Below are 27,960 nucleotides of genomic sequence, written 5' to 3' on the forward strand. Positions count from 1 at the left end.
ACTGACAAAATGTTGAAACTAACAGTACACTCCCTCAAAGGGATGATGTGAAAATTAATGACAATATATTTATACCATTTAGAATAGTACCTGGCACTTTGTGTTTTAAAGTGATAGAAATATACCATACTTACCTTATATCCCCTATTGGTAAATTCCACATTAAGGGCAAAATTTCTTTTTCATATCCCACCAGGTTACCTAACACAGTATGTAACAAATACTAGACGCTCAAAAAATGATGTGCATTATATTTGAGGTAAATAAATTGAATGCATAAGAAAATGAAGGTATTTTTAAAATGTAAATGCAATTAATATAAATTAAAGGGATCTTGGCATATCATTTGCATATCTTCAGATTTTCCTTATAATTAGTTGCTGGGTGTCTTACGATTTGATCTTTTTCTTGCCCTCTTCAAAGCATGTAGTTTGGTGTAATGCACATTATAGCCCTCAGAATTGCTGGCCTTCTGACAAGTTAGCTGTTTGGATAGTGTGAGGGATGAGGTTGCTGCAGCAAAAAGTGGGTTACACGACAGCACAGCCTCGCTGCTGGAGATGAAAAACCAATAATCCCAGAAAACAGCGCATAGGGTAGGCTGGGCCAGCCGAGGACTATGTGAAGGCTCCTTGGGACCCTCCGGAGGCCAGTGGGGTATTGCAAAGGTGAGTGCCCCAGTGCCAGGGTCGTGAGCCCGAAGCCCTGCGGGGACGGCTGGTAGGACCCGCTGGATGAGTCATTCTCCCCACCCCAAGCACGTGCTGGTGGCAGCATCTACCCGGACCCCGCCTTCGCCCCGGCGCGGAACGCGAGCGGTGAGCGGCCCCAGCACCCCCCGCGGCGCCCCCTCCGGGCCGCCTCCTCCGGGGGGGCACTGTCCTTGCTGCAGTCGGCCGCTGGCGCAGTCCCCGCGCCGCAGTGCCGGGCGCTCGTGGGGGGCGCCCACGGGCACCTGGGCAGTCTGCTCATCGGAGCCTACCGCCGTCCTCCAGCATTCCCACGGTGCCCCACGCCCGCGCGCCCGTCGCCGGTCACCCGTCGCCCGCGGAGCCGCGAGGGCCGCGCCTGGAGGCGCAGGAGGACTGGGCGGGGCGGGGCGCGCCCACCGTCCGGCCCAGGGCACCTCGCGCGGGTGCACGCGCAGCAGCCCCGGGGGGCGGGTGGGTGTGCTCGGGGCGCGCGCGCCACCACCTCCTCAGCCTGCCGCTCCGCCCGCGCCGCCTGCTGCCGGCGCTCGGCCCAGCACGCCGGCTCTCGGGCTGCCGTGGGCAGCGCGGGGCCCGCGGTGTAGAGTCCGCCGCCCCGGAGCCGCGTCCCGCACCCGGACGGTCCCGGTAAGCGGGGGCGGGGGCGGCGGGGACCGGGCCGTCACCTGAGGGGCGGGTCTGCGGCCGCGGACAGTCCTCCGGGACTCTGAGGTGCTTGTGTGGGAGCCGCTTCCAAGGTGGCCCCCGTGTCATTGGATGAACCCCGAGTGGGAGCCGCTTCCAAAGTGGCCCCCGTGTCATTGGATGAACCCCGAGTGACTGCTGCCTCTACGCCTTGGGGGAAGTCCCTGAGGTGCTGTGAGGAGCCGCCCCCATAAAGACCCCCTGTGGGAATGGACTCCCGGGGCGCTGTCTGCATTTGCTGCTATGGGGAGCCCCAGCGTGGAGGGGACTGGCCCCAGAGAGCCCTTCCGTGTCACTGTGGGAGAAGGCACAAGGGTGGTCTCTGGAGCTGGCTCAATGGAAGACCACTTGGGAACATAGGGGAGCCGCAGGAGCCTCGAGGTGGTGGAGCCCCCAAAGGGCTCCCTAGAAAAGGAGGCCCTGAGACTGTGCCCTAGAACTGTGGGAAGCAACCTCTGATTGGGGAGGGGGGATCCTGCCGTGGGATCTATGAGTGACTTCCCACGGCTCCAAGGACTTTGGCCTCGACCTCCCTGTAGGGTTCCATATGCCCTCACTTGTCTCCCCACACCGCGGCCCAGAGGTGGGGGCCTTCTGGGGCTGCAGCCTCTTTCCATTCCCCTCTTTCCCTATTCGGATTTTTCTTCTCCATGGTAGCCCAGTTGCTCCATGCCGCATTTTAGTGGAGGTAGAAACTGCTGCGAGAGCACAGGGCCCCAAGCCGGGGAAGAGGACCAGTGAGGCCTCTCAAGCAAAGATAGGAGATTTGAGCCCCTGGGTTTGACCGTCCAGAAGGAAGCAGTAAGATCAGGTGGAATAACAGACTTTGGCAGGTCCTGGAGGGAAAGACCTTTGAAGGAAGGAATAAAGGATGTATAGGATTGTTGAGCACCAGTGCGCTCGGCACTATACCAGGTATGTTTAAACATCTCATATAACTCTTACAACAGCTTTGTGAAATTATCCCCTTCTAAACACTGAGACTCAGAGGGGTTTAGCAGTTTACCCAAGGTCACAAAGCTGATGAAAAACATAGTCATAAAATGTTTTTCAAATTTTATTTGGGAAAAAGTACTAAGGAGAAGCAGAAGAAAGAATAGATATTTGTTAATAAGTTGCACTAAGGTGCCTGCCAAGCATAGGGTTTTGCAGTGGTACATGCTCAGTAAATGTGATGATTAAATAAGTGGATGAGGACAGTTTAAGTGGCCATGAGATTGCTGCAGGAACTGATTTCCACAGAATCCCCAGATTTCAGGGTGTGGCTTCCTTCACTGGCAGTCCCATTTCATGATGACTTGGGGTGGCTCTGTACCTAATTGAGGCCTCTGGGTGTGGTTTTTGACAAGGCTTGCTCTGGGGATCTAGGGGAACCCTTCTGCAGATGGAGTGTCCCAAGGCCACCCTCCCTGCTACAGAATACTTGAAGGAGAGAAAGGAGAGACAGGGTCACTTTTAGGAAGCACGATCCACACTGTCCTTGTGGCCCTCTGACTACATGCACCAGTGGACAATGGTCCACAGATAGCACACAGGACACTTTTGCCCAAGAGTACCTCTGCATGAGGAGGAGGAGGGCGGGAAAGGTGCAGAGCCAAGGAAGGCTCACTGGGAGTCTGTTAGGGGGAGCGCAAAGGGTCTGCGCCAGACATAGTGTTGCCTCCTCATCTCGCCCCCTCGATGTTTTCATTCCAGCTGTATCCCAAGAGTTCAACTTTGAGCCCAAGGATGGATTCTGGTTTCTTGTCCAAAAATGGAGTGGTGAGAGGGCCAAGCAATGATATTCATTACAGAGCCATTCCGGAAAGGTTTTCCTGCTCCCCTTCCTTGTTTCTTCCACACAGTCAAACCTAGTTAAATCCTCCTTGAATAGAAGCGGCTTCCTTTGGCTTCTGGAATTACATAGTGAGAAGAGAGACCAAGCTAGTGGGAAAACAGAACAACATAGTTTACCAGTTGTTAGTTTTTTTTTTTTTAACTCAATTATGCTACCTTGTGCGCAACTCAGTGGAGTAAATTCTGACAAAGATTTATGTTGGTTAGGACCTCCCCATTGTAAAGTTGTTTCTAATCCCCCTTTCAGTTCAAACCCACCTCATTTGCTTAACAGATCAAAATAAATAGGTAGGCATATTTTTAAAGAAAGTCAGAAGGACCAAACCTGAAGATATGATCTTTGTTCCTGCTCACTGATTTGTCTTTGAGGTTTTATTCCTAAATTGGTCTTTTGTTGAGGGTGCTTATTATCACACCCACTCATGACCCTGGAAAAATCACTAAATGGATCCAGGCTCTCCCCTAATCTTGGACCTTGGATATCACCTTCCCTATGTCCAGCATTGGGTAAAAATTAAGGTTTCAAAAATTCTAAGAATACTGCCTAACTCTCCCTAGTCACAGCATGAGTCTGCAAATCAGATCATTCCAGAATGTGCATGAAAGATGTCACCAGGTGGCCTTAATCTTCTCAAAAATGCTCTCTCCAAAGGGAAATAAAAGGGGAGAGAATGGCTCACCCAGTTTCATTTGAGTGTGCCCAAATGTGTCTGGATTTTACTGTCTGGATTTCTCAACCTTTGATCTTTCACATATTCTCCAATCTTCTAACATTGTCTTCTTCTAACATTTGCATTCCTTTTCCTCAAACATGGATAGTAAGACCTTCCCAGGCCCATTTCCCCCACTCTGCAATTTTTTCCACTACACCTGTTCCTAAGTGGATCACATTTATGCAAATATAGTTTCCCTTCTCTTTAGCTACAGAATCTATTATCTTTTAGTCCCACATGCTTCTCTCCAGCAGTGCTGCTTGGCTTCTGCTATCTTCATGTCCCAACTTGATTTATTCATTTCTGATGGGAATATCATTATCCATTCCACCCCTCAATCTTAATGACCAAATTCTGACAGGAATTGCTTACTAGCTTTGGACCAAGAAACCAAGACCATCAGTGTCCAGCTGGAGACATGATTATTTTTCCATTAGCACATCCCCCTCCATTCTCTCCCCTTTTCCAGCAATCCCCTCAGAGACTCACTTACATTTACTAAGTGCTACTTACTTGCCAGGCACTATGCTAGATAAATATGAGTTTCTTGCCCTTGAGGAGTTCACATAGAATCAGTCTGCATTTCTCTAATAATTCACTATAAAGAGTAGGAAAAGTAAGGGGGAAATTATGGCGTTACAGAATATTTACAGGAACCAATGTAGAGTATGCCTTTTCCCAAGCATCACTGAAACTCAGCTGCTGTGCTATGCCTCCTCTGGCAGCCACATTCAGCCCTCCTGCCAGTGCCCTGCCAAAATTACTTTTGCCCATTATACTCTGAGTGTAAACTGACCACATTTTTGCCTTCCTATGATAGTAATGACGAACCTTTTATTTAGATAGCATGTTACAGTTTATGAATCCCTTTTAGATATATGTTGGCTCTTTGGTTTTGAGAAGTGCTTCATCTTACTGGGGTCCTCTCACTAAAACAGAACTGTGTGGGCTAATTGGCTCGCTCTCTTTTTGTATGTTTGTTTTTTGAGGCTTAGGAGTCTCCCAGAGGGAAAGCCCCAGTGATTCACTACAATCACCACCTACTAGCTCTTAGGTTGCGAAGGAGTTTCCTGTTGGGTCCTAAGGCCAAACAATGCACTCACTGGTCAGCGCTGGAACTTATCAGGGCAGTCCCTCTTCCTGGCCTTGGCAAATCCAATTCTCTGGGGTTTTCTTCCTCCCTGAAACTCAAATACATATTCTCTTCTAACAAATATTTTAAGCATACTATCTCAAACCAGTTTTTTGGACTGATGCTAATTCTTATGTGAAGACACATTTCCTTGCCTATTTCTATCTAGCCCCCAGGCTGGCTTCATACCATCTAAGTCATGATGGAGTCCCCATATAGCTCCATGCCTTGGCATGTGCTGTTATCTCTTCCTGGAATGCTTTTTTTTTTTTTTCCTTATCCACTGATGTAACTCCTACTCATATTCAAAATTTAGCTCAAGCAACACCTTTTTTTTTTCAGTCCTACACTTATGCCCCCTGCACACGCACATACTCACTGCATTCTCACAGGCTGAATGAGCTTCCATTTGTTCATTCTACCATCAGTTATTAAGCACCTGATTTGTGCCTGATGCATAGTAGGCTGCACTTGGCAAATGTTTGGAGAATCAGCAAATAATGGTGATAATTAAGGTGTAATAATTGCATTACATGGGGCTGAATCTGTGTTTCAGGGAACCAGAGCAGAAAACAGGGAGTGCCTCTCCATCTTGTTGAAAAGCTCTGCTTGCTAAGTGCAATCTCACCAGCCAATCACTGATGGTATGATGTTCCTTAACTGTTGCTCTGCCTCTGTGGGAAGTCAGCACCGTGGCTTTTAGTGAAGATTCAGGCCCTAAGAGGCTAAAATCATGCCATAATTTTGCTCTCATATATATTAGAACTTTGTGAGCTTTCAGTAAATGTTAAACAGCAGCAGGATGCCTTGTAGTCTTGAGCTGAGGCCAGAAAGAGTTTTTCTGTCTTTAGCCTTTCTATTCCTTGAAAACCTCAGAAAAGCCCCATGTAGTTGTATCTGTGTCATCCTGAATAAACAGGCTGAATGGAGAGAGGTGGGGAGGTACCAGGTAGACCCTTTCAGGGTCTACAAACAGGAATACTAAAATTAGTTTCTCGGATACTGCCAGGTGACAAAATGTCTGAGTAGGAACAGGCTCCAAGAGCACTGTAGTGAGACACTGGATCCCTAAAGCAACAGCCAGTCACTGGAGAAAAATCGGACCCCTTGGGGCTTGGATTTCCTCAAAGACCCACAAGAGAACTCTTTTTGATGGTTTTTTTGCTTAAAATCTTGGGGTTGATGCTGATGTTCACAGTAAGCTCAGAGTCTGTGCTATGCATTCAGCATTTTTTTTTTTTTTTTTTTTTTTTTTTTTTTGCAGACCCTGGTTCTGTTGATTTTCCACAATCTTGCAGCTGGTCACCTTCTGTGTTAGGCATGTGGTTTTTCCTAAGGCTCCCAGTCCTTCGGGCACATGCTTCCAGGAGCCAATTGTTGACCGCCTTGAAATTTTTCACTTGTATGTGCAGATACTGCTCATGCTAAATTTCAAATCCAGGACAAAGGAAATACATTTTCACACTTTCTACTTGTGTCCTTAAGGCAACTGCCCTCCGTGGGCCTCACCATATCCACAGGACACAGCATAAATGCAGGGGACTGTTGACCTTGGTAATACTGGCTTCTCTTTTCTTACCATTGTGATTGTAGAAACCGGCTAAATTGCAGAATTTCTTAGCTCTCCTTTGTAGTCAGAGAAAAATTACCCTCGTGTTTTCATCCCTGCTAGCCCTGACTCAATGTCCAGGTGCCACCTCTTGGGAAATAGAGTAGATGTGATGATGTGAGCTGGTGACTGCATAGTTTCTAGAATTGAGTTTTGGAGATTTGGTCTGATTAGTCTCTCTGGCCAATTTGATAAAGAGAAAAGACACTATGATCTTAAATAAATTGTTTATCTTGCCCAGTCATCTCTGCATCATTCATTCAACAAAGATTTAAGAGGCTAAAACCCTTAATGCTTAATGGAGAGGATCAAACCTGTATTCAAAAGAAGCTTTGATTAAAAGTGAGTGTCACATGCTCTGTGGAAGGCAGTAAGAACCATCTCTACTTTTCTCCCTCCTGATCTCAGTGAAGCACAGATTCCTTTACTCCGCTTGCTCAGCCCATTCTCTTTGGTTGTCTTTCGTTTTCTCCTCACTCAGAGGTTTTCTTTGCCTTGTTCCTTCCTAGGGAAGCCCTAACCTCCAGGCAGCCGCTTTTACTTGCTTGTGAGCCTTTTATACAGCCTCCATTCCCATACCAAGAATCAGATTGGACCAGCTACTCAGGAGGCTGAGGCAGGAGAATCACTTGAGCCCAGGAGTTTGAGGCCAGCCTGGGTAACACAGTGAGACCCTAGAACCACCCCTGATCTGAAAACATAAATTTTAAGAAGAGAAAATCAGTAAATGTACTTTACATTTAACACGCTGCATGAGGAAACTCCTATTAGGAGTATTGCCTTTCAGGCTCTCCACAGCTCTGAATCTTTATCAAGAGTGCTGGGAAATTGAGGCTCCCCAGCTGCCTTCCCCGTCCTTATTTCTCTATCAGTTCCTGCTGCGGAGCAGCCCCTCCTCCTCTTGCTCCCACCACTTTGCCCTTATAACTAATCCCGCTGAATTCTAAGCAGGTGCTCTGCAGAAAATGGGTGTGTCTTGCAAACATTCCAAGCTGCCCACATATGTCTTACTGCCTGAGAAACACATCTAGACAGGCTTCTCTTACCCAAGACAGATTCTACTTGTTGCTCTTTTCGTTTCTTCCAGTTCATGAAGTCAGACGGCCCTCTTCCACCTTCTTGTCCCGCTGTTATTTACCATCACCTGCTCCTCTCCTGAGTTTTTTTCCAAGCCTTCCCTAGATACCACAAATTCCCTGACAGCCACATAATTCTTGGGACAATATCTTTTTGGCCTCTTTTCATCATTTTTAGGGAGGCAGAAACCCCCAGTCCCACCCACCAGTCAAAGAAGTAATCATTAGGTATAATTTGTGGGATCTTTGCAACTTGATTTCCTTTTAACTCTCTCTTTTTCCTAGGACTTCTTCCAGCACTGGAGAGGCCAGGTTTTTCTCCACAGGCATTTGTTTTTACCTGGCACCAATCACTACCACTTGTTTCTCTAAAAATTTGAGCTGATTTTGTTAAGTTCTCAAACACCCCAGGTGCACATCTTAGATATTTCAGCACACACACTTTTAATCAAAGTGTCTTTTGTATACAGTTTTGATCGTCTCCATTAAGTATTAAGAGTTTTAGACTCGCTTTTAAAGCTGAATTCTGTTGTGTCTTCACAGTTTACTGTCAATGTCAAAGCCATGTCAATTCAAAATGACTTGGTGGTCTTGTTTGGAGTTTGATGGTTTACTGTGAATAGTTCTACTTTGCATTTCTGCCCTTACAGGCATAAAATGGTCTACAAGATTGAACCATCTCCGGTAAAAGGAATAGCAGTGCTCCAAGAGCCTGTGGTCAGGACGGGAAAGTGTTCATGTTTGTTTTGCTAGTAGATGTCAGCTTCAGTCTTCATAGAAATTGCTTTAAGGATAAACTCCCAAAACCATTGCAATGACATAATTGACCATGGAGATAGCTTCATAGCTATTCTTGGTATCCTTATAAAGAATAATGGTATCCTTACAGTTAATAATGGGTTATAGTGGATCTACAGTATGTTGGGAGGTGTCTGTGGTTAATTTGCTGATTCACTGTTAATGAGTAAGTTCACTTATAGAGTAACTTCCTAACTGACTGGTCTTTGTTCAATAACTTTTATTAAAACATCTGAAGAAGCCAAAAACAAATGCATACCAGTGGTTTTCCTCTAATGAATCGTTCTTGAAAATGTGAATTTAGTATGTTTTTTCCAAAATAAGTGTTTCTCAACTATTTTTTTCCAGTGTATGCCTTCCTTCTGATAAACATGAAAGTCTCTTGATTGTTCCCTAAAACTTCTGATATAACTTTTGGGAGGAGGCTGCCTCCAACTATTTGGAGAGTTAGTACCTGCTGTATAGCCCTAAGAACCAAGAAGATACTGTCAAACTCACTGTTTTGTAGTCTATGTCACACACACACACACACACACACACACACACACACACACACAAAGCAGAGATGGTTTTTAGTGTTTGTTTTCCAAATACAAATATATAATTGATAAGCTCTTGAAACTCACTTATTTCTCCCCTCCTCCTGGTGTTTCTGATATATACCTCCCACCTGCTGCAGGATCCAGCCAATTCACCATTTGAGAATCATTGCTCTGGTTGTTATGTTTAAAAAATTAAATCAAGCTGGGGGCTCTGGCTGGAAACTATAATCCTAGCTACTTGGGAGGCTGAGGCGGGGAATCACTTGAGCCCCAGAGTTATCAACAAATCTGGGCAACATAGCAAGACCCTGTCTCTTTAAAAACTTTTCAAAAATTAGCACGACCTGTAGTCCCAGCTATGTGAGAGGATTGCTTGAAATTTTTCAAAAATTAGCACGACCTGTAGTCCCAGCTATGTGAGAGGATTGCTTGAGTGCAGGAGTTCGAGACTAGCCTGTGTAATATGGCGAGACCCCCTCGCCGCTGTCTCAAAATAAATAATTAAATCATTTTTTCTCTTTTTTAATAGCATGAATATATCACAAGTTATTCAGTAATTTCCCTATTGAGGTTGTCTCCACCTTTTTTCTTTTTTTTTTTTTTTTTTTGAGACGGAGTCTGGCTCTGTCGCCCGGGCTGGAGTGCAGTGGCCGGATCTCAGCTCACTGCAAGCTCCGCCTCCCGGGTTTACGCCATTCTCCTGCCTCAGCCTCCCGAGTAGCTGGGACTACAGGCGCCCGCCACCTCGCCCGGCTAGTTTTTTGTATTTTTTAGTAGAGACGGGGTTTCACCGTGCTAGCCAGGATGGTCTCGATCTCCTGACCTCGTGATCCGCCCGTCTCGGCCTCCCAAAGTGCTGGGATTACAGGCTTGAGCCACCGCGCCCGGCCCCACCTTTTTTCTTTTTTAAGAGACAGGGTCTCACTGTGTTGCCCAGGTTTCAGTGCAGTGGCTATTCACAGGCACAGTCATGGCACATGACACACCCAAACTCCTGGTCTCAAGCAATCCTCCTGCTTCAGCCCCCCGAGTAGCTGGGATTATAGCAGCAAGCCACCATGCCCGATTTGTTTCCATCTTTTTAATCATTGTAAAAAGAATGCCCCAATCAATCAATCTTTTTTTTAATGTGATGAGATCTTGCTATGTTGCCCAGGCTGGTTTTGAATTCGTGGGCCCTGCAAGCAGTTCTCCCACCTCAGCTGCCCACGTAGCTGGGATTACAGGCATGTGCCACTATGCCTAGCTAATTTTGTTTTTTACATATGCCCACAGATGAAAGAGCATCAGCCTCTTGGATACAATAGGTTTTCTTTAGTCAGAGGTGTATTAGTAGCTGTCCATCTCTGGTGGATCTTCCAACCACACAGACTCTTAAGAGAAGCTTGAATACACTGTTCATCTTGCACCACATCAGTTAAGGGCAGCACTTTCCTTATATCCTTGTCTTTTAGAGGTGTGTTCTTCAAATTGCAGATTTAAATCCATTGGTAGGTCATGAAATCATTTCAGAGAGTCACTATCAGGGTTGTTCTAATGAAATGGGATAGAAAATATCAGGGAGCATCACATGTAGTAAAAGTATGATTGTTTCACAAAAATTTTTTTTTTTTTTTTTTTTTTGAGACGGCGTCTTGCTCTGTTGCCCAGGCTGGAGTGCAGTGGCCGGATCTCAGCTCACTGCAAGCTCCACCTCCAGGGTTTACACCATTCTCCTGCCTCAGCCACCCGAGTAGCTGGGACTACAGGTGCCCACCACCTGGCCCAGCTAGTTTTTTTGTATTTTTTAGTAGAGACGGGGTTTCACCGAGTTAGCCAGGATGATCTCGATCTCCTGACCTCGTAATCCGCCCGTCTCGGCCTCCCAAAGCGCTGGGATTACAGGCTTGAGCCACCGCGCCCGGCCTCCACAAAATTTTGACTTCAGTTGCAGATCTATAAACACATGTGTCTACAGGGTTATCACATAAAATATATTTCTTATTCTGAGCCACAGTTGAAAGTTTTGAGAAACATACCTTGGGGTTTCTGAGGAAAACATAGTGGTCTGCAAATGTAAATGCTCATAATAAAAATATGCTCAAATAAAAATATGAAGAATTATCTGTCAGTTTTGTATTTTCTCTCTTGGGGTGCCTCTCTCACTGTGAGTTGGGGAGTTGCATCCCACCCAGCCATCGAACATGCTGTTGCCCATGAGGCATTTGAGCAGCATCTGGGGACTACAAGGCCCAGCCCTGTCACTTCAAGAACCCCCTGGGTCCAAAGCCTCAGCAAAAAATTTAACATATACATACTCTTCTCTCCATCCCCACCCCACCCTGGCTAGATTCCCTCGTTAGGTCATATGAACTTTTAAAAGAAGATGAAAAACAACATGAGCATTCTAAATGCTTTAGACTATATGTTCCAAATACACTCATCAACAGACAGAGAACTAAAGCCCAAAGCAACCAACAACAGGTTCTGAATCACAGAACAGGGGACCCAAAACAAAAGCAAGTCGCCAAGTTGCCAACCCTAAGATTTTCTTTATTATCTAATTAAGGTACCATGTGGGAAAACTGGAAAATACAGATTACAAAAAGATTAAAAGTACATACAGTACAAAATTTAGATCATAGCATGAGCATTTTTGTAACTTGCTATTTTTGTGAATATGTTTGCATATTTTGAGTATCTTTCCCACCAATAAATATACCTCTATGTCAGTGTTTTCCATGTTGTTTAGTCTTTCATGGTAGCTACATAATTCATTTCCCTATTGTTTAATATTTGTTTCTAGCTGGTGGAAAAAATGATTTCTGAATCACAATTTTTTATGGATTTATTTGGGGATTAAGATATTTTCCTTTTAATTACAATTTATTATTAGTTGTCCACTGAGGCATGAATACCCTAAATGATTTCCTGAATTTGCTCAATAAATCTTTCTTCAATAAATCTCCTGTGCCACTGCCCTTTAAGGCAGTATGAAGTATTTAAAGTCAATGTTCCTTAGTCACATACTTCAGTTTTACAAACAAATTTATAAATGGAGTCGGGGAGGTGGTTCTTTCCTCTTCTATCAATCAGTTTATAAATTCAAGAATATGAATTTCCTTGGTAGCAGTAGTGGCAAGGCAAGCACCTGAGCAGGGTAGGAGTTCACATCACTGTGGCACATACAAGCAGTGTTTCCAAAAAGAAGATGGGGTTGTCATCAGATAGTACATGTATTAAGATTTCATTTTTTAAAGCAAAAAGAATTCTCCACAATTAATTAGCTAATTGAAAAATGTTTATTAAGAATCTATTCTGTTAGATGCTTAATAGACACATTGCTAGGCAATGGAGATAAGGACTGTGTGGGATAAAACAGTCTAATGGGGAAACTGACATTGAACAGTAATCATCCTATTGAATATGTAATGACAAAGGTAAGTGCCCAGAGCAGAAGGGCATGATGCTGTGAGCACTCCGACCTGGACTGGAGTCAGCAGTGACTTCCCCAAGGAAGTGAGACTTGAGCTAAGCTCTGATAGACGAATAGGCACTAGTCAGGTGGGGAGGAATGTTCAAACTTCCTCCAAACAGAGGGAGTATAGCAAATAAAGACTGAAATAAGGCCATTATGATTGGGACACAGAGTAAAGAAAGAAGGCCAGACCTGCAGGGCCTCACAGGCCACAGTAAAGAGACTGATTGTGGGGACTTCTCCTGAAAGCTGTAGGAAGCACTGAAAGTTTTAATCAGGGGGTAACATGACACCTGAATGTCCCAGGGACATCTTTAATTCAACATGTACAAAATCTAATTTAATTATCCCTCTTATTTCCAATTTCTGTAAGTGGCACTACCATTCTTCTAGTTAGTCCATTTAAAACTGCCCTCTTTGTCCGGGCGCGGTGGCTCACGCCTGTAATCCCAGCACTTTGGGAGGCTGAGGCAGGCGGATCATGAAGTCAGGAGATCGAGACCATCCCGGCTAACACGGTGAAACCCCATCTCTACTAAAAATACAAAAAATTAGCCAGGCGTGGTGGTACGCGCCTGTAGTCCCAGCTACTCAGGAGGCTGAGGCAGGGGAGGCGGAGGTTGCAGAGAGCCGAGATTGTGCCACTGCACTCCAGCCTGGGCAACAGAGCGAGACTCTGTCTCAAACAAACAAAACAAAAACAAAACAAAAAGACTGCCCTCTTTCCCTTTGTCCTTCATCCAATCAATTATCAATTTATTCCTAGATTTCCCTAATTCTATTTCCATGGTAACAGATACACTCTGTCAGTATTATTCCTGCTGTCATCATTTCCGTTTAAACCCTCTACCTCTTGCCTGGACTATGATATTAATAGTAACCTTCGAATTGGCCCTACCTCTCCTCCTACCTGCTGTCACCTTTTTCCCCAAACAAACTGAGCATAACCGCCTATGCATCCTTCAGGGTCCACTTTGTCCACCAGCAGTGTGGTGGGTCTCGCCATCCTTTAGGTACTGTCAGCACTTTGACTTCTTTGGTTTCTAATATTAAGTAGCTTGAGTGGTGAGACTGTTCTCCTGTCTTCTGTTTCCTATGATGAGCAGTTAGTGCCTTGCACATAATACTGTTCAATAAGCCTTGATTAGAATGGATTGAGAGCAAGGCTAAAATGGACTCTGCTCCACTTTACTTAGAAAAAGCATTCCCCAGCTGACTTCCACAAAGTCTCCTCAGACTAGGAAATAGCAGACCAGCTTTGCAATGTGCCCTGTCATGCCCTCACTGTCCAATGCTGTGCTCTGGTACTGCAGAGAAGAGCAGGGATGATGTTACTTTTTAACCTGTAAAGGATATGGACCTTTCTTGAACAGTTCAGAAGAAATAAAACAGAAAATATGGGAGTGACATTAGTGCAGCCTTACCTTAGAAGTGTGAGAGGTACCTTAGAGCTTTGTAATAGGCCAGTGTCTGTAATAGATAAACAGACCCACAGAGAGGCACAGCTACTAATGAGAGGGGACAAAGGAGTGTTTGTGTGACCTTGAACACATGGATATGGGTGGCAGAGTTCCCTTACTGACTAATTCAGGAATCCTCTAAAACTAGGAGTTTATTGACTTAAAAAGTAGGCATTTGTTGAGGATTAGCCCCAGATGGATTGTTCATGGTACTTACTGAAGGAGCTTTTCTTGTGTCAAAAGGCCTGAACTGTGTTGCTGCCAGCTTGCTTTAAGCCTTGAGTCTTCTTGCAGGGTAGAGGAGAAATTTGGATTCTGAAGTCTCCAACCATTTAGAAGTAGCAGAGGTGTAGGACCCCTGGACTAAATTGGTTTTAGGACAGGAAGGGAGACAGATATCATTTCATGCACATAGAGTGCTTTCCAGTCTACAAAGCACTGTTAAGCCCATTTTCTTACATTATCCTTGTAACATCTCTGTGAAGTGGGCTGCGGAGATAGCCCTCATTCCATAGATGGGAAAACCAAAGTTGCAAGGCCTGTCAGAAATTGAACCAAAGTCATCCAGGCAAGTGGTAGGCCTGTGATCCCAGCTACTCAGGAGGCTGAACCAAGGGAATCACTAAAGCCCAGGAGTCCAAGAACAGCCTGGGCAACATAGTAAGACCTCATCTCTAATAAATAAATTAATTAAATAAATACATAAATACATAAAATTTAGGAAAGAAGTAGAACCAACAACTTCTGATCCTTAACATGTGCTGTCTCCACCCCCACCATGTTCTAGAAGAGGGAGAAACTGTTTAATAGCACTTGCCACTTAGGTTGAAACTGATTGGCCTGACATCCTCAGTCATTGGCTGAACTTGTGCCCCTCTGCTTTTTGTCCACAGAGCCATGGGGGTGTTGATGTCCAAGCGGCAGACAGTGGAGCAGGTGCAGAAGGTGAGTCTGGCTGTGTCTGCCTTCAAGGATGGGCTGCGGGACAGGCCTTCCATCCGACGCACAGGCGAGCTGCCAGGGTCCCGCCGTGGCACTGTAGAGGGCTCCGTCCAGGAGGTGCAGGAGGACAAAGAAGCAGAAGCAGGAACCTCGGCGGTCCAGGAAGAGAGAAGTGCCGGCCGTGCAGCCTGGGAGCGGCTCCGAGATGGGCGCGGCGTGGAGCCTGAGGAGTTTGACAGGACCAGCCGATTCACGCCCCCTGCCTTCATCCGCCCCACCCGGAAGCTGGATGATGACAAACCTCCAGAAATCTGCCTGGAGCCTAGAGAGCCTGTGAGTATCCAGTTAGGACAGAATCCTCAAGTCTTAGCGTATCAGGGAGCCTGTGAGTATCCAGTTAGGACAGGATCCTCAAGTCTTAGCGTATCAGGGAGCAGGACAGGAAGGATGGATGTGGATAAGGTGATCCTCAAAGCCAGAAAAATGGAACTGAGTCCAAAACAATCTTTGAATATCTTCTATAAGAATAAAATGTTTGTTATATCCTGGATTCATCTTTGTTAAAGGCTTGAGGCAGTGGATGATAAAGAATGATGCTCTGGCAGGTATTCTGTCGACTCTCCCCCTCTTCCCCGCTGCTGTGGGTTTTCAACCATGGATAGCACTACACTCTGTAGGAGGCATTAGGAAATTTGGGAGGGAGGAGTTTGGGGAGGTCACAACACTAGGTGGCTACTGGTGTTTGGTACCAAGAAAAGCAGGGATGATAAATGCCCTGCAATGCCTGGAACAATCTCTCACAACAGATTATTCTTTCTAAAAGTGCCAGTAGCTCCCTGTTCATAAACATGGTCACAAAGACATGAGCAACTGGAAGGACCTCCCGGTTCTTGTCCTCCAGAAAGAAAACCTCAACAATGGCTTCAGTTGGAGCTGTTCCTCTAGGCTAATCTGGGAAGGCTCAGCCCCATGCAGGTAGCTCTGTGCTTCGTGGCCTTGGAATCTTGCTGCCTATGCTTTCACATCCCTGTTTCCTCCTGCCATCTTTCTGCAGGTTGTCAACGATGAGATGTGTGATGTTTGCGAGGTCTGGACAGCTGAGAGCCTCTTCCCGTGCAGGGTCTGCACCAGGGTATTCCATGATGGCTGCCTGCGCCGCATGGGCTACATCCAAGGAGACAGTGCAGCGGAGGTGATGGAGATGGCCCACACAGAAACAGGCTGGAGCTGCCACTACTGTGTAAGTCTGGACTGCAGGGACAGCAGAGGACTTGGCACTTTTCCTGGAGGCCCAGTCTTAGAACATTTGATTTTAGGCAGTGACCTAAAGAATTTTCCAATGGGCTGGGCATGTAATCCCAGCACTTTGGGAGGCCGAGACGGGAGGATCACGTGGTCAAGAGATTGAGGCCATCCTGGCCAACATGGTGAAACCCCGTCTCTACTAAAAATACAAAAATTAGCTGGGCCTGGTAGCACGTGCCTGTAGTCCCAACTACTTGGGAGGCTGAGGCAGGAGAATCACTTATACCTGGGAGGCAGAGGTTGCAGTGAGCTGAAATCGTGCCACTGCACTCCAGTCTGGTGACAGAGCGAGACTTCATCTCAAAAAAAAAAAAAGAATTTTCCAATGGTACATACAAGAGACCTAGAGCTAGGATGGGGTTTCTCAACCTCAGTACATTTTGGGCTGGTTAGTTATTTGTTTGGGGGGCCAAGTGCATTGTAGGATATTTAGCAGCGCCCCTGGCCTCAATCCCCTAGATGCCAGTAGCATACATCTCAATGTGAAGGTAGCAAAATCACCCCCGGTAGAGAACCTCTGAGCTAGGAGATTGACTGGGGCCTAATTACTCAAAAGTAATTCTGCTTGGAGCAGTTCTTTCTCTAATAGTCTATAGTTGTCATTCACTGTATCCATCTGAAAACTAACCTGAGATCCTAAGTAGCTTGCTTCCAGTAGGGGTAGATCCTATTACAGGAAAACTTCCTAGGCCTCAGATCCTCACTCAGCCTGCCACCTGACTCATAAGCATTGGCGTTTCCTCTTTGAAGTGGTTATTACGTGAATTAAATGACAAAGCTCTATTGATTCAGAACTTCGCAGATTATATATAAATGCCTTCTAACTTTTAATGAAGGACGGAGTCTAAGGTTTCCATTGAAAGCCAGATTTATAGCCATTTTTCACTACACCTGAATAGAGTTCAAGTCTTGCCTTATGGATCTGTTGTCTTGCAGATATCGTCATTGTTTATTGATTTCAGAGTGAGGAGCACCTGCTGATCCCCCTCTTCTTCCTGCTGCTTAGACAAAAGCAGAGATGTGCCACTTTCTAACAAATAACTCTTCCTCTGTGGCTTGTTATGGAACAGTTATTTTCAGCTGCTTAAACACCTGTCCCCCTGGAGTACACTGCAGCAGACCCTGCTGTACCAGCGACCTTCTCCAGTGCCTGTCGCCCCTTCCAGATGCCCGCCTTTCATCTCAGCCACCCTGCTTTGCGATGTACTGCTGCCATAGGACTGGTGTGAAGGGGTCACCTCCCTAACCCCCAGGAACACATGCTGCCTCCCCAACTTCCTGACACAGTCCTACCATCATTGCCACCATGCTCTACTGGGCTTTTTACAAAGCCTCCTTCCAAGTACCTCTCCTTTCTTTCCTTCCCTTCACAGCCAACGAAGCTGCTGCTTTTTTTTCTTTTTTTCTTTTTATGAGACAGGGTCTCACGGTGTCACCTGGCTGAAGTGCAGTGGTGCGATCATAACACTGCAGCCTTGAACGCCTAGACCTAAGCAATCCTCCTGCCTCAGCTTCCTCAGTAGCTGGGACTACAGGCACAAGCCATTGCACCTGGCCCCACAGCCAAACTTCTTAAAAGAATTTCATCATCTCCTATGGTTCTTCAACCACCTATAATCTAATCTGACATCTGCATCCATCATTCTGCAGAATTGTCCCTTCCTAAGGTCACCAGTCACCTCCTAACTGTCAAGTCCACTGACCTTTCCTAAGGCATCTTCTTACTTGATCTCTCTGAAGTATTTATTACTTCTTTATTCCTCTCTCTCTCCTTTAGGATTTAGTATTTTTATGAGAATTATTGCATAAGATATGGAAATGAGAGAAAATAGGAAGTCAATAAAATCCCACCTCAGTCATGTAACCACCGTTAACATTACCTCCCACATTCTGCAGCTGTCTTTGCTTGGTATCCAGTACCCTCTTCTCTACTGATTCTCTTCCAGCCTTAGTCTCTGACCATTCTTTCTCGATGCCCTTTGTTAGTTTCTTGTCTCAGTCCTGTGTTTCTCAGGGTTCTGTTGTTTAATACCCTTCTTTGCTCACTGCGCCCTCTTTGGGTGACTTCATCTACAGCCACCATCTAAACACTAATGACTCCTATATTTGTGTGTCCAGACCTAAATTTCCTGTCTCTTGCACTTATTCACCTTGATATCTCACAAGTACTTCACACTCATCATGCCCCAAAATGAACTCATCTTTGCCCCCAAACCTGCTCTTCCTCCACTCCTCATCTCTGTGAATAGTCATACCATGCCCCAGTTACTAATCCCAGTTTATTCTCCCTCACGCCTCACATCCAGTGAGTCATCAGGTCCTGTTGATGCCGCCTATAATATCTCTGAAATCTCTCTTCCCTTCTTCATTCTCATGTCTCAGTTTAGCTGCTCATCATTTCTTGCCTGGACTGTTGCAGCAGCCCTCAACTGCTCTCCACACCTGCAGACTCTGCCCCTCTAATCCATCTTCCACACAGCAGCCAGAGATCTGACCACAGCACTCCCCACTTGAAAACTCTTTGGTGGCTCCCTTTTGCCCTCAGAATAAAGGCCTAATTTGAGGGGCTCGATAAAGGGTACTGGAGGTGCTTCATAGTAGGCCCCCTCCTTCCCTCACACACATACACACGCACACACACGTACTCCAAGCCCCAGCCACACTGAACACATCTCACAGTGTTACACACCACTGTGGCACCCAGTATATACTAGGTGCTCAGTAGGTGTTTGTTGAAAGTATGGTTTGAAAGAAAAATACAACTATTATATATTTGTTTTTAAAAAGTGTTATGGAAGAAAGAGAATGGTTTGAGTTCTTTATGAGATCCACATATGAATACTCATGAAATATCTGCTCTTGTACTTTGCTGGTATTTCAGAGGAAGAAAGTAACCTTATACTAGAAAGGATCTTTGATAGTTTAAAGACTGTATGGTTAAGTCAACAAAATAAGATATCAGTGCTCCTTTGGAATTAAAATTTCTGTGGCACCACAAAAAAACGCATTTGGCTTTAGGAGCCTTGTAATGATGGCATCTTTTAAAACCATTCTGGAGTTATTTAAAGTGATACAACCCACTTTGTATCCAAGTGGGCCAGCACCACTTGGAGCAGAGCTAGTATTAAACTTTTTTTTAACTAAAATACATTTTTAGCACAGCCTAACACAGAAGCCAAGTAGATAAAAGGGATGGAGATGGAGCCACTCTGGTTGATGGAGACAGGGATTCACAACCTGCCTACTCACTAGCCCCCTTATTCCGTGCAGCAGCTTCCTAAGGCACTTCCAAGAAATCCCTAGGTTAGCTCAGAGGAGACAACCACTGTTTTAGTAAAGGGGCTCAGTGCTGGAGTCAGGATATCTGAGTTCTCGGGAAGATTCTGCCCCAGAGTAAAGACAACTCTGGCCAAGTGCTTTCCCCTCTCTGGGGCCTCACTCTCATTGATTGTGAATAGGAGGCTGGGATTAGATGATCCTGGAATTGCTTTCCAGCTGAAATTCTATTTCTAGCCTCCTTGACCCTGGCCTTTCTTACTGGCCTGTATGGCCACCGACTCAGCTCTTCCTTATTTTCAGGACAACATCAACTTGCTGCTGACTGAGGAGGAAATGTACAGCCTCACGGAGACCTTTCAGAGGTGTAAAGTCATCCCTGGTAAGGTTGGGTGGTGCTACTTGGATGGAGAGGGGCCGGGCAGATTTCTCCTTCATGCTTTCTAGGATGAACCACGAAAGGAGTGTTCCATATTTAGTGGGTAGAGGGTAAATGGGTCCTTGTTCCTGAGTTGTTAGCCAGCAGAGTCACCCATCCCCTGTCGCAGCCTGGGTAACCCTGGCCATAGGAGGCAGAGACTCAGCAAGAGCTGTGGGTGTGGGGGCCCCAAGGGTGCCCTGGAGGTGATGGAAGTGCCCTAAGGCTGAAGAAGGATGGGCATGGCCAGCACGGGGTGCCTCCCACAGATTGCTCCCTGACACTGGAGGACTTTCTGCGCTACCGTCACCAAGCAGCCAAGCGGGGGGACCGTGACAGGGCCCTGAGTGAGGAGCAAGAAGAGCAGGCGGCCCGCCAGTTTGCTGCCCTGGATCCTGAACATCGAGGCCACATAGAGTGGCCTGACTTCTTGTCCCATGAGTCCCTCCTGCTTCTGCAGCAGTTGCGTCCCCAGGTGAGGGCCAGCTGGGGCAAATGTTTCTGGGATACTGGGTGACAAGGGCCTGGGAGGCATGCTGGGCAGGTTGGGGGAGCACTGGGTCCTGCCCGAGCAGGGACCAGTATCAGGAATGGGCTCAGGTTCCATCCAGTGATGGATGATCTGCTGCCCAGGCTGAGGAAACTGTGTGAGGAAGACTGACCTGCCCTGGGCCGCACTGGAAGTGTTGGTGCCTCCAGAAAGGCTCTGGGCAGTTTCTAAGGGAGGTTGCAAAGGTGGTAATGGAGGTAGGATTCTCTATGAGCTGGCAGTTTACAAGATATCTCCACCTCTAATATCTTGTCTCTTCTTCCCCAGAACTCTCTGTTGAGGCTTCTGACAGTGAAGGAGCGGGAACGAGCCCGAGCTGCCTTCCTGGCACGGGGCAGTGGGAGCACCATCAGTGAGGCAGAGTGCCGCCGGGCCCAGCACTCTTGGTTTTGCAAACAGTTCCCAGAGGCTCCTTCCTGCAGTGTCAGGTCTGCTCCTTACCAGTCCCAGTCCCCACTCAGCCTCTTCTCCTCCCTTTTCCATGCCAGTGGCCCTTCCATACCTCCCTGCTCCCGCTGCCAACAGCCGAGAGAGGAGCCTCCTGTGCATTAGGTAGAGGATGGTGATGCCTACGGGCCAGGACATAGGGCAGCCTCTATCTTCAACTCGGTGTTGCCACACGTCAGAAGAGCCTGGATGAGTGTGTCCAGAGCCCTGGGCTTGCCAGAGTTTGGGAGGGGCAGGCATTTCACTATCTCACTCCTAACCATGTGTCCTCTGCCCAGCAGTATCAGCCATGTGGGTCCCATTGCAGATAGCAGCCCAGCCAGCAGCAGCAGCAAGAGTCAGGACAAGACCCTGCTGCCCACAGAGCAGGAGTCCAGGTGAGTAGGACCTCCTCACCTGGCCATTTGTACCCTCTGAACCCCCACAAAACACACAAGTAAGAGAGGGTATTACCCACTCCCACTCCAAAACAGCAAGCGCCCACCCAAGAAACCGGGCTCCAAGAGGGCACATTTGACCCAAGTCTATAGGACCAGCCAGCTAGTCTGTTGGCTTGGTAGCACAGCCAGCCATAACCAGGTCAGGCATGAGCCAAGCTTCCCTGAGTTTTGTGTAGCCCAAGCCATGCTGCCCCAGGATCAGGGCTCACGCGTCTTCAAACCAGCCTCATGACCCTGTTCTTTGCTTCCACTCCAGATTTGTGGACTGGCCTACCTTCCTGCAAGAGAATGTCCTCTACATCCTGGCTGCTCGCCCCAACAGCGCAGCCATTCACCTGAAACCCCCAGGATAGCATGGAGCAGAGAAGCTCAGTTTGAGGACAGTGACGTCCTCTCCCCTCTCTCCTTTCTCCCTTCCCCCACCAACCTCTGGCACTGAGACTCATGGGGTTGGGACACTGCCAGCGTCTTAATTTGTCACTAAGCTTTATGGCACTGAAATCACCATTCCCCTCACAACAGAGGCAGTGAATGCATTGCCACAAGGAGAAGCCCTGGGAGCTATGGCAGCATCCTCTCCTGGACCATCCCTGCCCCACATCGTAGACGGGACCTGCCACCACACTTACACACACGCACACATGCTGCCCAGCTGTCCATGCCATCAGAAGCCTGGTTCTTTTTGGTTGAGAAAGGACCAAAGTCCCTTTGTGAAGCCCCTGATATAGAGGAGGAGGTCTCTACTCACCCCTTCTATAGGCCAGTTCTAATTTCCAATAGACAAATCTCCGGCCAAATGATTCTTAATAAGGGGCATGTCAGACTCGCATGCCTGCCTAGAGATCCTAAAGATCTTAACGGGCCCCAGTTTCCCCACTGAAAATCCCTTCTGCAGTGAGCTGCTGTTACTAGTAGGTGTGTATTATGTACCTCGGCTGTACTGAGTTGGGAAAAGAGTTAAACATCACCACTGAAGTTCAGCCCTTTATTTATTTAAATTCCAATTCCTGGTGACAGAGAAGGCAACTAGCCTGGAAAATCCTGACTGGAAGAGGGGGAGGCAGCCCCTCCCAGGGACTCAGGATTCTAGGAACCTCTCAGTCAGGTTACCTGAGTCCAAAAGTCTTTAGCAGGATAGTAAAAAATCAAGGTGAGCCTTCTTGGCCCCTGTTTTTCAGATGGTAGCCCATGGCCCAGGGCCAAGGGGACCTGAATGGAGCAAACACACCGGCGGGAGCCACAGCCTCTGTGTTAGATGCTTCACCCAAGTCACCAACCACAGAGACTGACGAGAGCACGCTCTGGAGGAAGAGAGAACGGGGCTCATGCTTCCTCACTGTTCCAGCTCAACTCACTGTAGACACCTTCCACAGCCCAAGAAAGATCTGCAGAGCCCTGAGCGGGGACTCTTTCAGCCATCCTGACAAAGAGGATAAGAGGCTGGGGCTTAAGAAGAGGCTCTGCAGAGAAGGTCCTGGGAAAGCCTTACAGAAGGAGAAATTTTCCCCTTCTCCCTGTCACTGAGACACGGCTTGAGTGGCTGCTTCTCCTCACTGCTAACCACATGTCCTTTGCCACCAGGCTAGGGCCTGGGCGTGGCATGGAAGGCCTTTTGGGGCAATCAGAGGCTGCTACAAGAGCACCAAGCCTGGCCTCCAAGCCCCAGCCCCCGCTTCCTAAGTACTCATCAAATTCAAATTCTTCAGTCTGTGTGTTATGGCTCATCTTGGCCGGCCGTGGGATCCATGTTCTAGGCTTCTGTTTCCAACCTAATGACTTAGGCATAGCCAGATCTGACTACCAAGAGTTATTCAAAAGGGAGTGGAGCACAGTTATGCAGAAGCAAACACATCTTCATTGCTCAAGGCCCTTGTGCTAAATCAGGTGCATACAGAAGAAAGCACACACTGCTCAGTGCTGAATGTTTCGAGGAAAGCAGGGAGCTGCAGCCAGGGGCTTCATGAGAGCCCTGTGTAGTCTCCTCCTGTAGGAATCGCCTTTAGCTGGAAGCAGGGTGGTGAGCTGCTGGGGTTGTATTATTTGGATTGAAATGAAGCAGACAGGAGATAAATCTGGGCTCAGGTGTATGGCCCACAGCTTTTAGAAATACTCTTCAGCCATCCCCCAGGATTGAGCCGTAGGAGGGGCCATTATTCAGTCTAGTCAAAAAAACAAAGCACAGGACTCCTGGGCCTAAGAACTGCATCTGAGGCAGCCAGGCCTGGGGTTTTGCACTGAGATTAAAGCACATTAAGCACAGGGGCTCTTACCTACTCCCCTGGCAAATCGTCTCCTGTGCCAGTGGCCTTGGGCTGCTCAATCTCACAGGGCATTTTGAGTAGAGACAAGCTCTGGGCTTTGAGAGCTGAACAGCATTTTTCTCCTGCCTCATCAGTCACAGGGACTGGAAGTCCATCTTGTTCCCTGATCCTTCACAGATCAAGGTGATGCCTACCTCTTTGGAGCTGCTGTCTCTAGCTCTCTATGGGTGAGGGAGGAGAGTCAGTGGGCCAGGTCAGGCCTGCCATATTCCAGGGCCTGGCAAAGCAGCCCCAGAGTTCTTCCACAACAGGAGCAGGCCCATTTGGGATCACCCTTCTCCCTATTCGAGAAGAGCAAACTTCCTGGGTGAGGGCCTGCTACAGAGATCCCAGGGGCCACTTCCCCCAGCAAAGAATAGAGTTCCCAGCCCACAAGAGTCCCAGGAAGCAGGAAAGCACGAAGGAGCAGCCTGCCTCTTCTCCACAGGCAGTCATCTAGCTTTTTACCAAAGGGGAAGTGCCATTGCTCCCCAAGTCCAGAGTTGCAGAAGCCCTGCCCCAACCCCCTGTCCAGAATCTCCCTTTGCAGTGTTCTAATCCCCAGAGCCCTTATGCGGTATGTATAGAGATGTTAAAAACATTCAGAAACCTAGTGAAGCCCATTTCATTTTCAAGCCCTCCCGTCACTGTGACTCTGAAATTCTGCCAAGTACAAATATTAGCGACTGACTCTAATAAGGTATGAGAAAATGTTTCAGTCTTCTTGGCTACCCAAAATTGAGATCAGTGTTTCTAACCAAGGAAGGCCTGGGTTACAGACAGGCTCCTCTGAAGCCCACTTGCCCTAAGTGTTTTCACCTCGCATTCCTCTTGCCAACCTTCAGATGTGAATGAAGGGGCAGCTGGATGATGTGGCAGAGCTGCAGGGACTGAGGGTCAGCTGAGCAGTGGCCCTGGCTATGAAACCAAGTCTCCTCCTTGGCTTCCTCACCTGAGCCCAGCCTTAGCCTTCCCCCAGCAGAACACTTGAGCAATGGCCCCTAGGGTATCCCAGGGATGGAGCAGTCCCCTCACTCTAGGTACTGATCTAACCTTCAAGTGCCCCTCTTCGTTTGAGGACAGCTGCAGTAGAAACCATGAGGACATTGCCTCTTTCTGCCCTCAGCCCAAGTACCTGGGGCTAGCAGGGCAGATACTGGCCTTTCTGGCCCTGCTGCTCCCTATGGGATGTCACCCTGACATTGCTTAAGTGGCCAAGTCTTAGGGTCCCCTTATTCCTGTCACCATTATGGAAAGCACAGAATTAAACTGCCTGGGAAGAGGACACCTCCCTGGGGAGTGAACCCCAGGGTTATACCCAGGACTCATAGCCCAAAGCACAACCTCAACCATTGCAGGTTTCACAGCTTCAGTCAGAGTGGTGCCAGGAAGCCCAAAAGTTGAGAGGGAAGGTCAGCAGAAGCTGCCTGGCAGGGCCTCAGGCCAGCTAGACCCACCCCAGAGCCAAGAGAAACTTCAAGCGGGACTGAGAACTGGTAGCTGGCTCTAGTGATCCTGCAACCATGTTCCCTTCAGACCAGCAGAGTGAAGGCAGATAGATGTGTGGCCCTAAAAGGCAGAATAGTTTTGATGCCAGAACTTCAGGTCATCCTGGCAGTACCTGTCACCACAGTCCCTTTTTACCCCTCCTCTATTTATAGTGAAATAAAATTCCTATTTTCTTTTTTTTTTTTTTAATTTTTTTTCTTTTCCTTATTTCAAGCTCTTGTCTGAAAAATTGCTACTTTCTCCTACTACTTAGTTTGAATTTGCCCAGGATATCTCTCTGGGCCCCTGGCTGCAACCCAGACGATGGCGAGGTCTCCTGGAGTGGAGAATATTCACGCATCGTGCCTGTTCCTGACAGCTCAGCCCTGGAGTGGGGTGGGACTGGGCATTTTCTCTGCTGTTGCTTTTCTGCTGCCACTATTTTTGGCAACTTTGGAAAGAAAACAAACAGGTTACAGAATTTCTACTAGCACTAAGGAAAAGCTTTTTCCCTCTGGGCCACATGCCCCAGTGACCCAGAGCATGGAAAGGGAGTCAGCCCTAGTCTGGGCCCGTGACTAAGAAGCCCAATCACATTCCAGTTTCTATAGCACTGGGTAGGCACAACCCACAGTTGAGAACATTGACTTATAAGTAGCTAGGCCTTTCCATAGCCATGGTGACACAAAGGCCCTCAAGGTTAGCCTCCTGCCATCATGGGTTGTCCTGTGATCTGTCCCCCAGCCAAACCCAAGCTTGTGAGAGGGACTCGGAACACTTGAGTAACACTGGGGAATCCAACGCGCTCTGGTCCCTCATGCCTTCATGTGCTTTTCTGCGGAAGGTAACTTGAGAGTAAGCTGAGGGGAACGTCCCCAAGACCTGTCTCCCCGTCTCTACAGCTGCATGCTCCTCTGCGTGGCCCAGGCTTCACAGCACTCCAGAAGAAGCTGATGCCCTGAGACTGGGCACAGTGGAAATCATAATAAAGCAATTGTAATGCTCTATCGGCTTCCTGTTTCTTGTTGTTTGGGGAAGCTGCCATTTCTGTGTGGTTTCCCATTGTTGACCAATCCCTGGGTCTGAGTATAAGACGGGCAGCTGCGGCTGCCAGGAAGGACACAACATGCTGTGACTCTTTCTAGAGTTCTCCTGGCCCTGAGCTTCCCAAAAATCAAGAGATGGATAGAGGTAGGGGCACCACACATACAGACACAGAGATACTGATATTTCTGTATCCAGCACAGATACGGAGTGGAAACAGGAGCACTGAAGTGGGGAGCCAGAGCTTTCAAAGAAATTGAGGATGAGGTCATAAGGTCTCCGAAGCTGTCTGCTATGTGTTGTCTCTGCCCTGTGCCATGCCCCAGGGCTAGTTTTAGACACTTCCAAGTTCCTCCTGAGCTAAAAGTAAGGAAACTCGTTGGCTATTTTCTCCTGGTCTGAGTGTTTCCTCCCCATTTTGACAAATTGCTTTAATGTAATATGATAGGGTTGGGAAAGTTAAGATTGGAGATGCCATTTGGAGGACTATGGGATCCTCATTCATCCTTTTTATCTGGTGAGAACAGAGCCAGTACCTATAGGTGAGAAAGCATTTCTAGGCTATGGATCAGAGGCCAATACTCTACCTCCAAAACCAGAGAAGATCCCAAGTACAAGTCATCTCTAACATTTTTTGAGCACTTACTATGCACTTGGCAGTGCTTTGCATAGAGTCACTAATCTTCACAATAACCCTATGAGATTTTTATTGCAGGTGAGAAAAATGAGGAACAGAGACCCCATGTTTCCCAAGGTTACACAACCACACAGGAAGTAGGGGAACCAGGCAGTTTGCCTTCAGAGGGCATGCTCTTAGCCACTTTGTTGTGCTTCCTGTCAAAGCTTACCTCAAAGGAACCACTGCTGTGTAAGCCAGCATCTCCCCTCTCCACCCTGGGAATAGACACGACAGGTAACCAGGCCTGTATCCATGGCACGGATTTCTTACCACTGCACAATTCACCCCACCCACTCATGTGGCTCCCACACCTCTCCTCCCTGAAGTCTTCCCATGGGGTCCACCAGACTGAGAGCAGATTAATGACATCCCACCAGCCCTTTGTCCTTGTCTCCAGGCTCAGTAAAGCTAAGCATTGGGACAGAAAAAGAGGCATAAAGGCTGGGTATCTGTGGGCCCGAATGAATAAGGTTTCCCTGCCCTCAGTTCAGCAGTCCTGGCTGGAGCTTTAGACCCTCTGAGGACTGTTCCTCCCATCAACTGCCACTTGCTCCCAGGACTGGCCGGGGTCTTGATTCTACACAAACCTCCACTCATCCTGTCCTGCTCTGGTTCAAATGCATTTCCTCTTTCTCCCTGGGGAGAGTCATTCCTTAAAAGAATCAATGGCTGCTAAATTTGCTAAACATGGAGTAGTGCTCTCTCCCACCCCACCCTGTCTAAGGGTTTCTTGGAGGTTGACTTTGCTGAACCTCAGTTTCCTCAACTGTAAAATCTGTAGGACAGTCCCTGTCTTGTCAGCCTCCTGGGCTGGTTAATTGAGGAAAGATTTTTGTAAGAGGAGAGAGCTTTACAGACTGTAAGGCACTGGGTAAGTAGAAAGGATTTCTGCTCCAGCTGAAAGCTGTGAGTGTATCATCTTCACCCTCCCACAGTCCCAGGCATAGCTGGATGGTGGGGTGGTGGGTACCGTGATTGCCTCTGTCCAAAGTGCTGAAGTCACAGCCAAGCCAGCTGAGGACCTTCAGTCCCTCCTTGTCCCACCTTTGAGTGA

At 47.5% G+C, this 27,960-nt stretch overlaps 1 protein-coding gene across 2 annotated transcripts; it reads left to right on the forward strand.

Annotated features, from left to right (window-relative positions):
- Positions 1-462: 462 nt before the first annotated feature.
- PHF24 (PHD finger protein 24) lies at positions 463-26,188 on the forward strand. Of its 2 annotated transcripts, none has more exons than XM_009188588.2 (8): positions 463-668; positions 14,911-15,292; positions 16,014-16,199; positions 19,844-19,922; positions 20,228-20,433; positions 20,776-20,936; positions 21,237-21,332; positions 21,652-26,188. In XM_009188588.2, exons 2-8 carry the CDS (start codon positions 14,915-14,917, stop codon positions 21,746-21,748), a joined length of 1,203 nt encoding a protein of 400 aa, XP_009186852.1. In that variant the 5' UTR covers positions 463-668; positions 14,911-14,914; the 3' UTR covers positions 21,749-26,188. The 2 variants fall into 2 exon arrangements, with proteins under 2 accessions (XP_009186852.1, XP_003911603.1); XM_003911554.3 differs by lacking the exon at positions 463-668 and adding an exon at positions 903-1,337.
- Positions 26,189-27,960: the final 1,772 nt, after the last annotated feature.

This window comes from Papio anubis, chromosome 13 (genome assembly GCF_008728515.1).
Source record: "Papio anubis isolate 15944 chromosome 13, Panubis1.0, whole genome shotgun sequence".
In the NCBI taxonomy this organism is placed as follows: Eukaryota; Metazoa; Chordata; class Mammalia; order Primates; family Cercopithecidae; genus Papio; species Papio anubis.

Excerpts from the sequence above, each read along its gene's own strand:
- PHF24 (XM_009188588.2), top strand. The coding sequence starts at position 14,915 with ATGGGGGTGTTGATGTCCAAGCGGCAGACAGTGGAGCAGGTGCAGAAG. Across the intron at positions 19,923-20,227 it reads GAGGTGTAAAGTCATCCCTG|ATTGCTCCCTGACACTGGAG; the intron begins GTAAGGTTGGGT and ends TGCCTCCCACAG. Across the intron at positions 21,333-21,651 it reads CCCACAGAGCAGGAGTCCAG|ATTTGTGGACTGGCCTACCT; the intron begins GTGAGTAGGACC and ends CTTCCACTCCAG.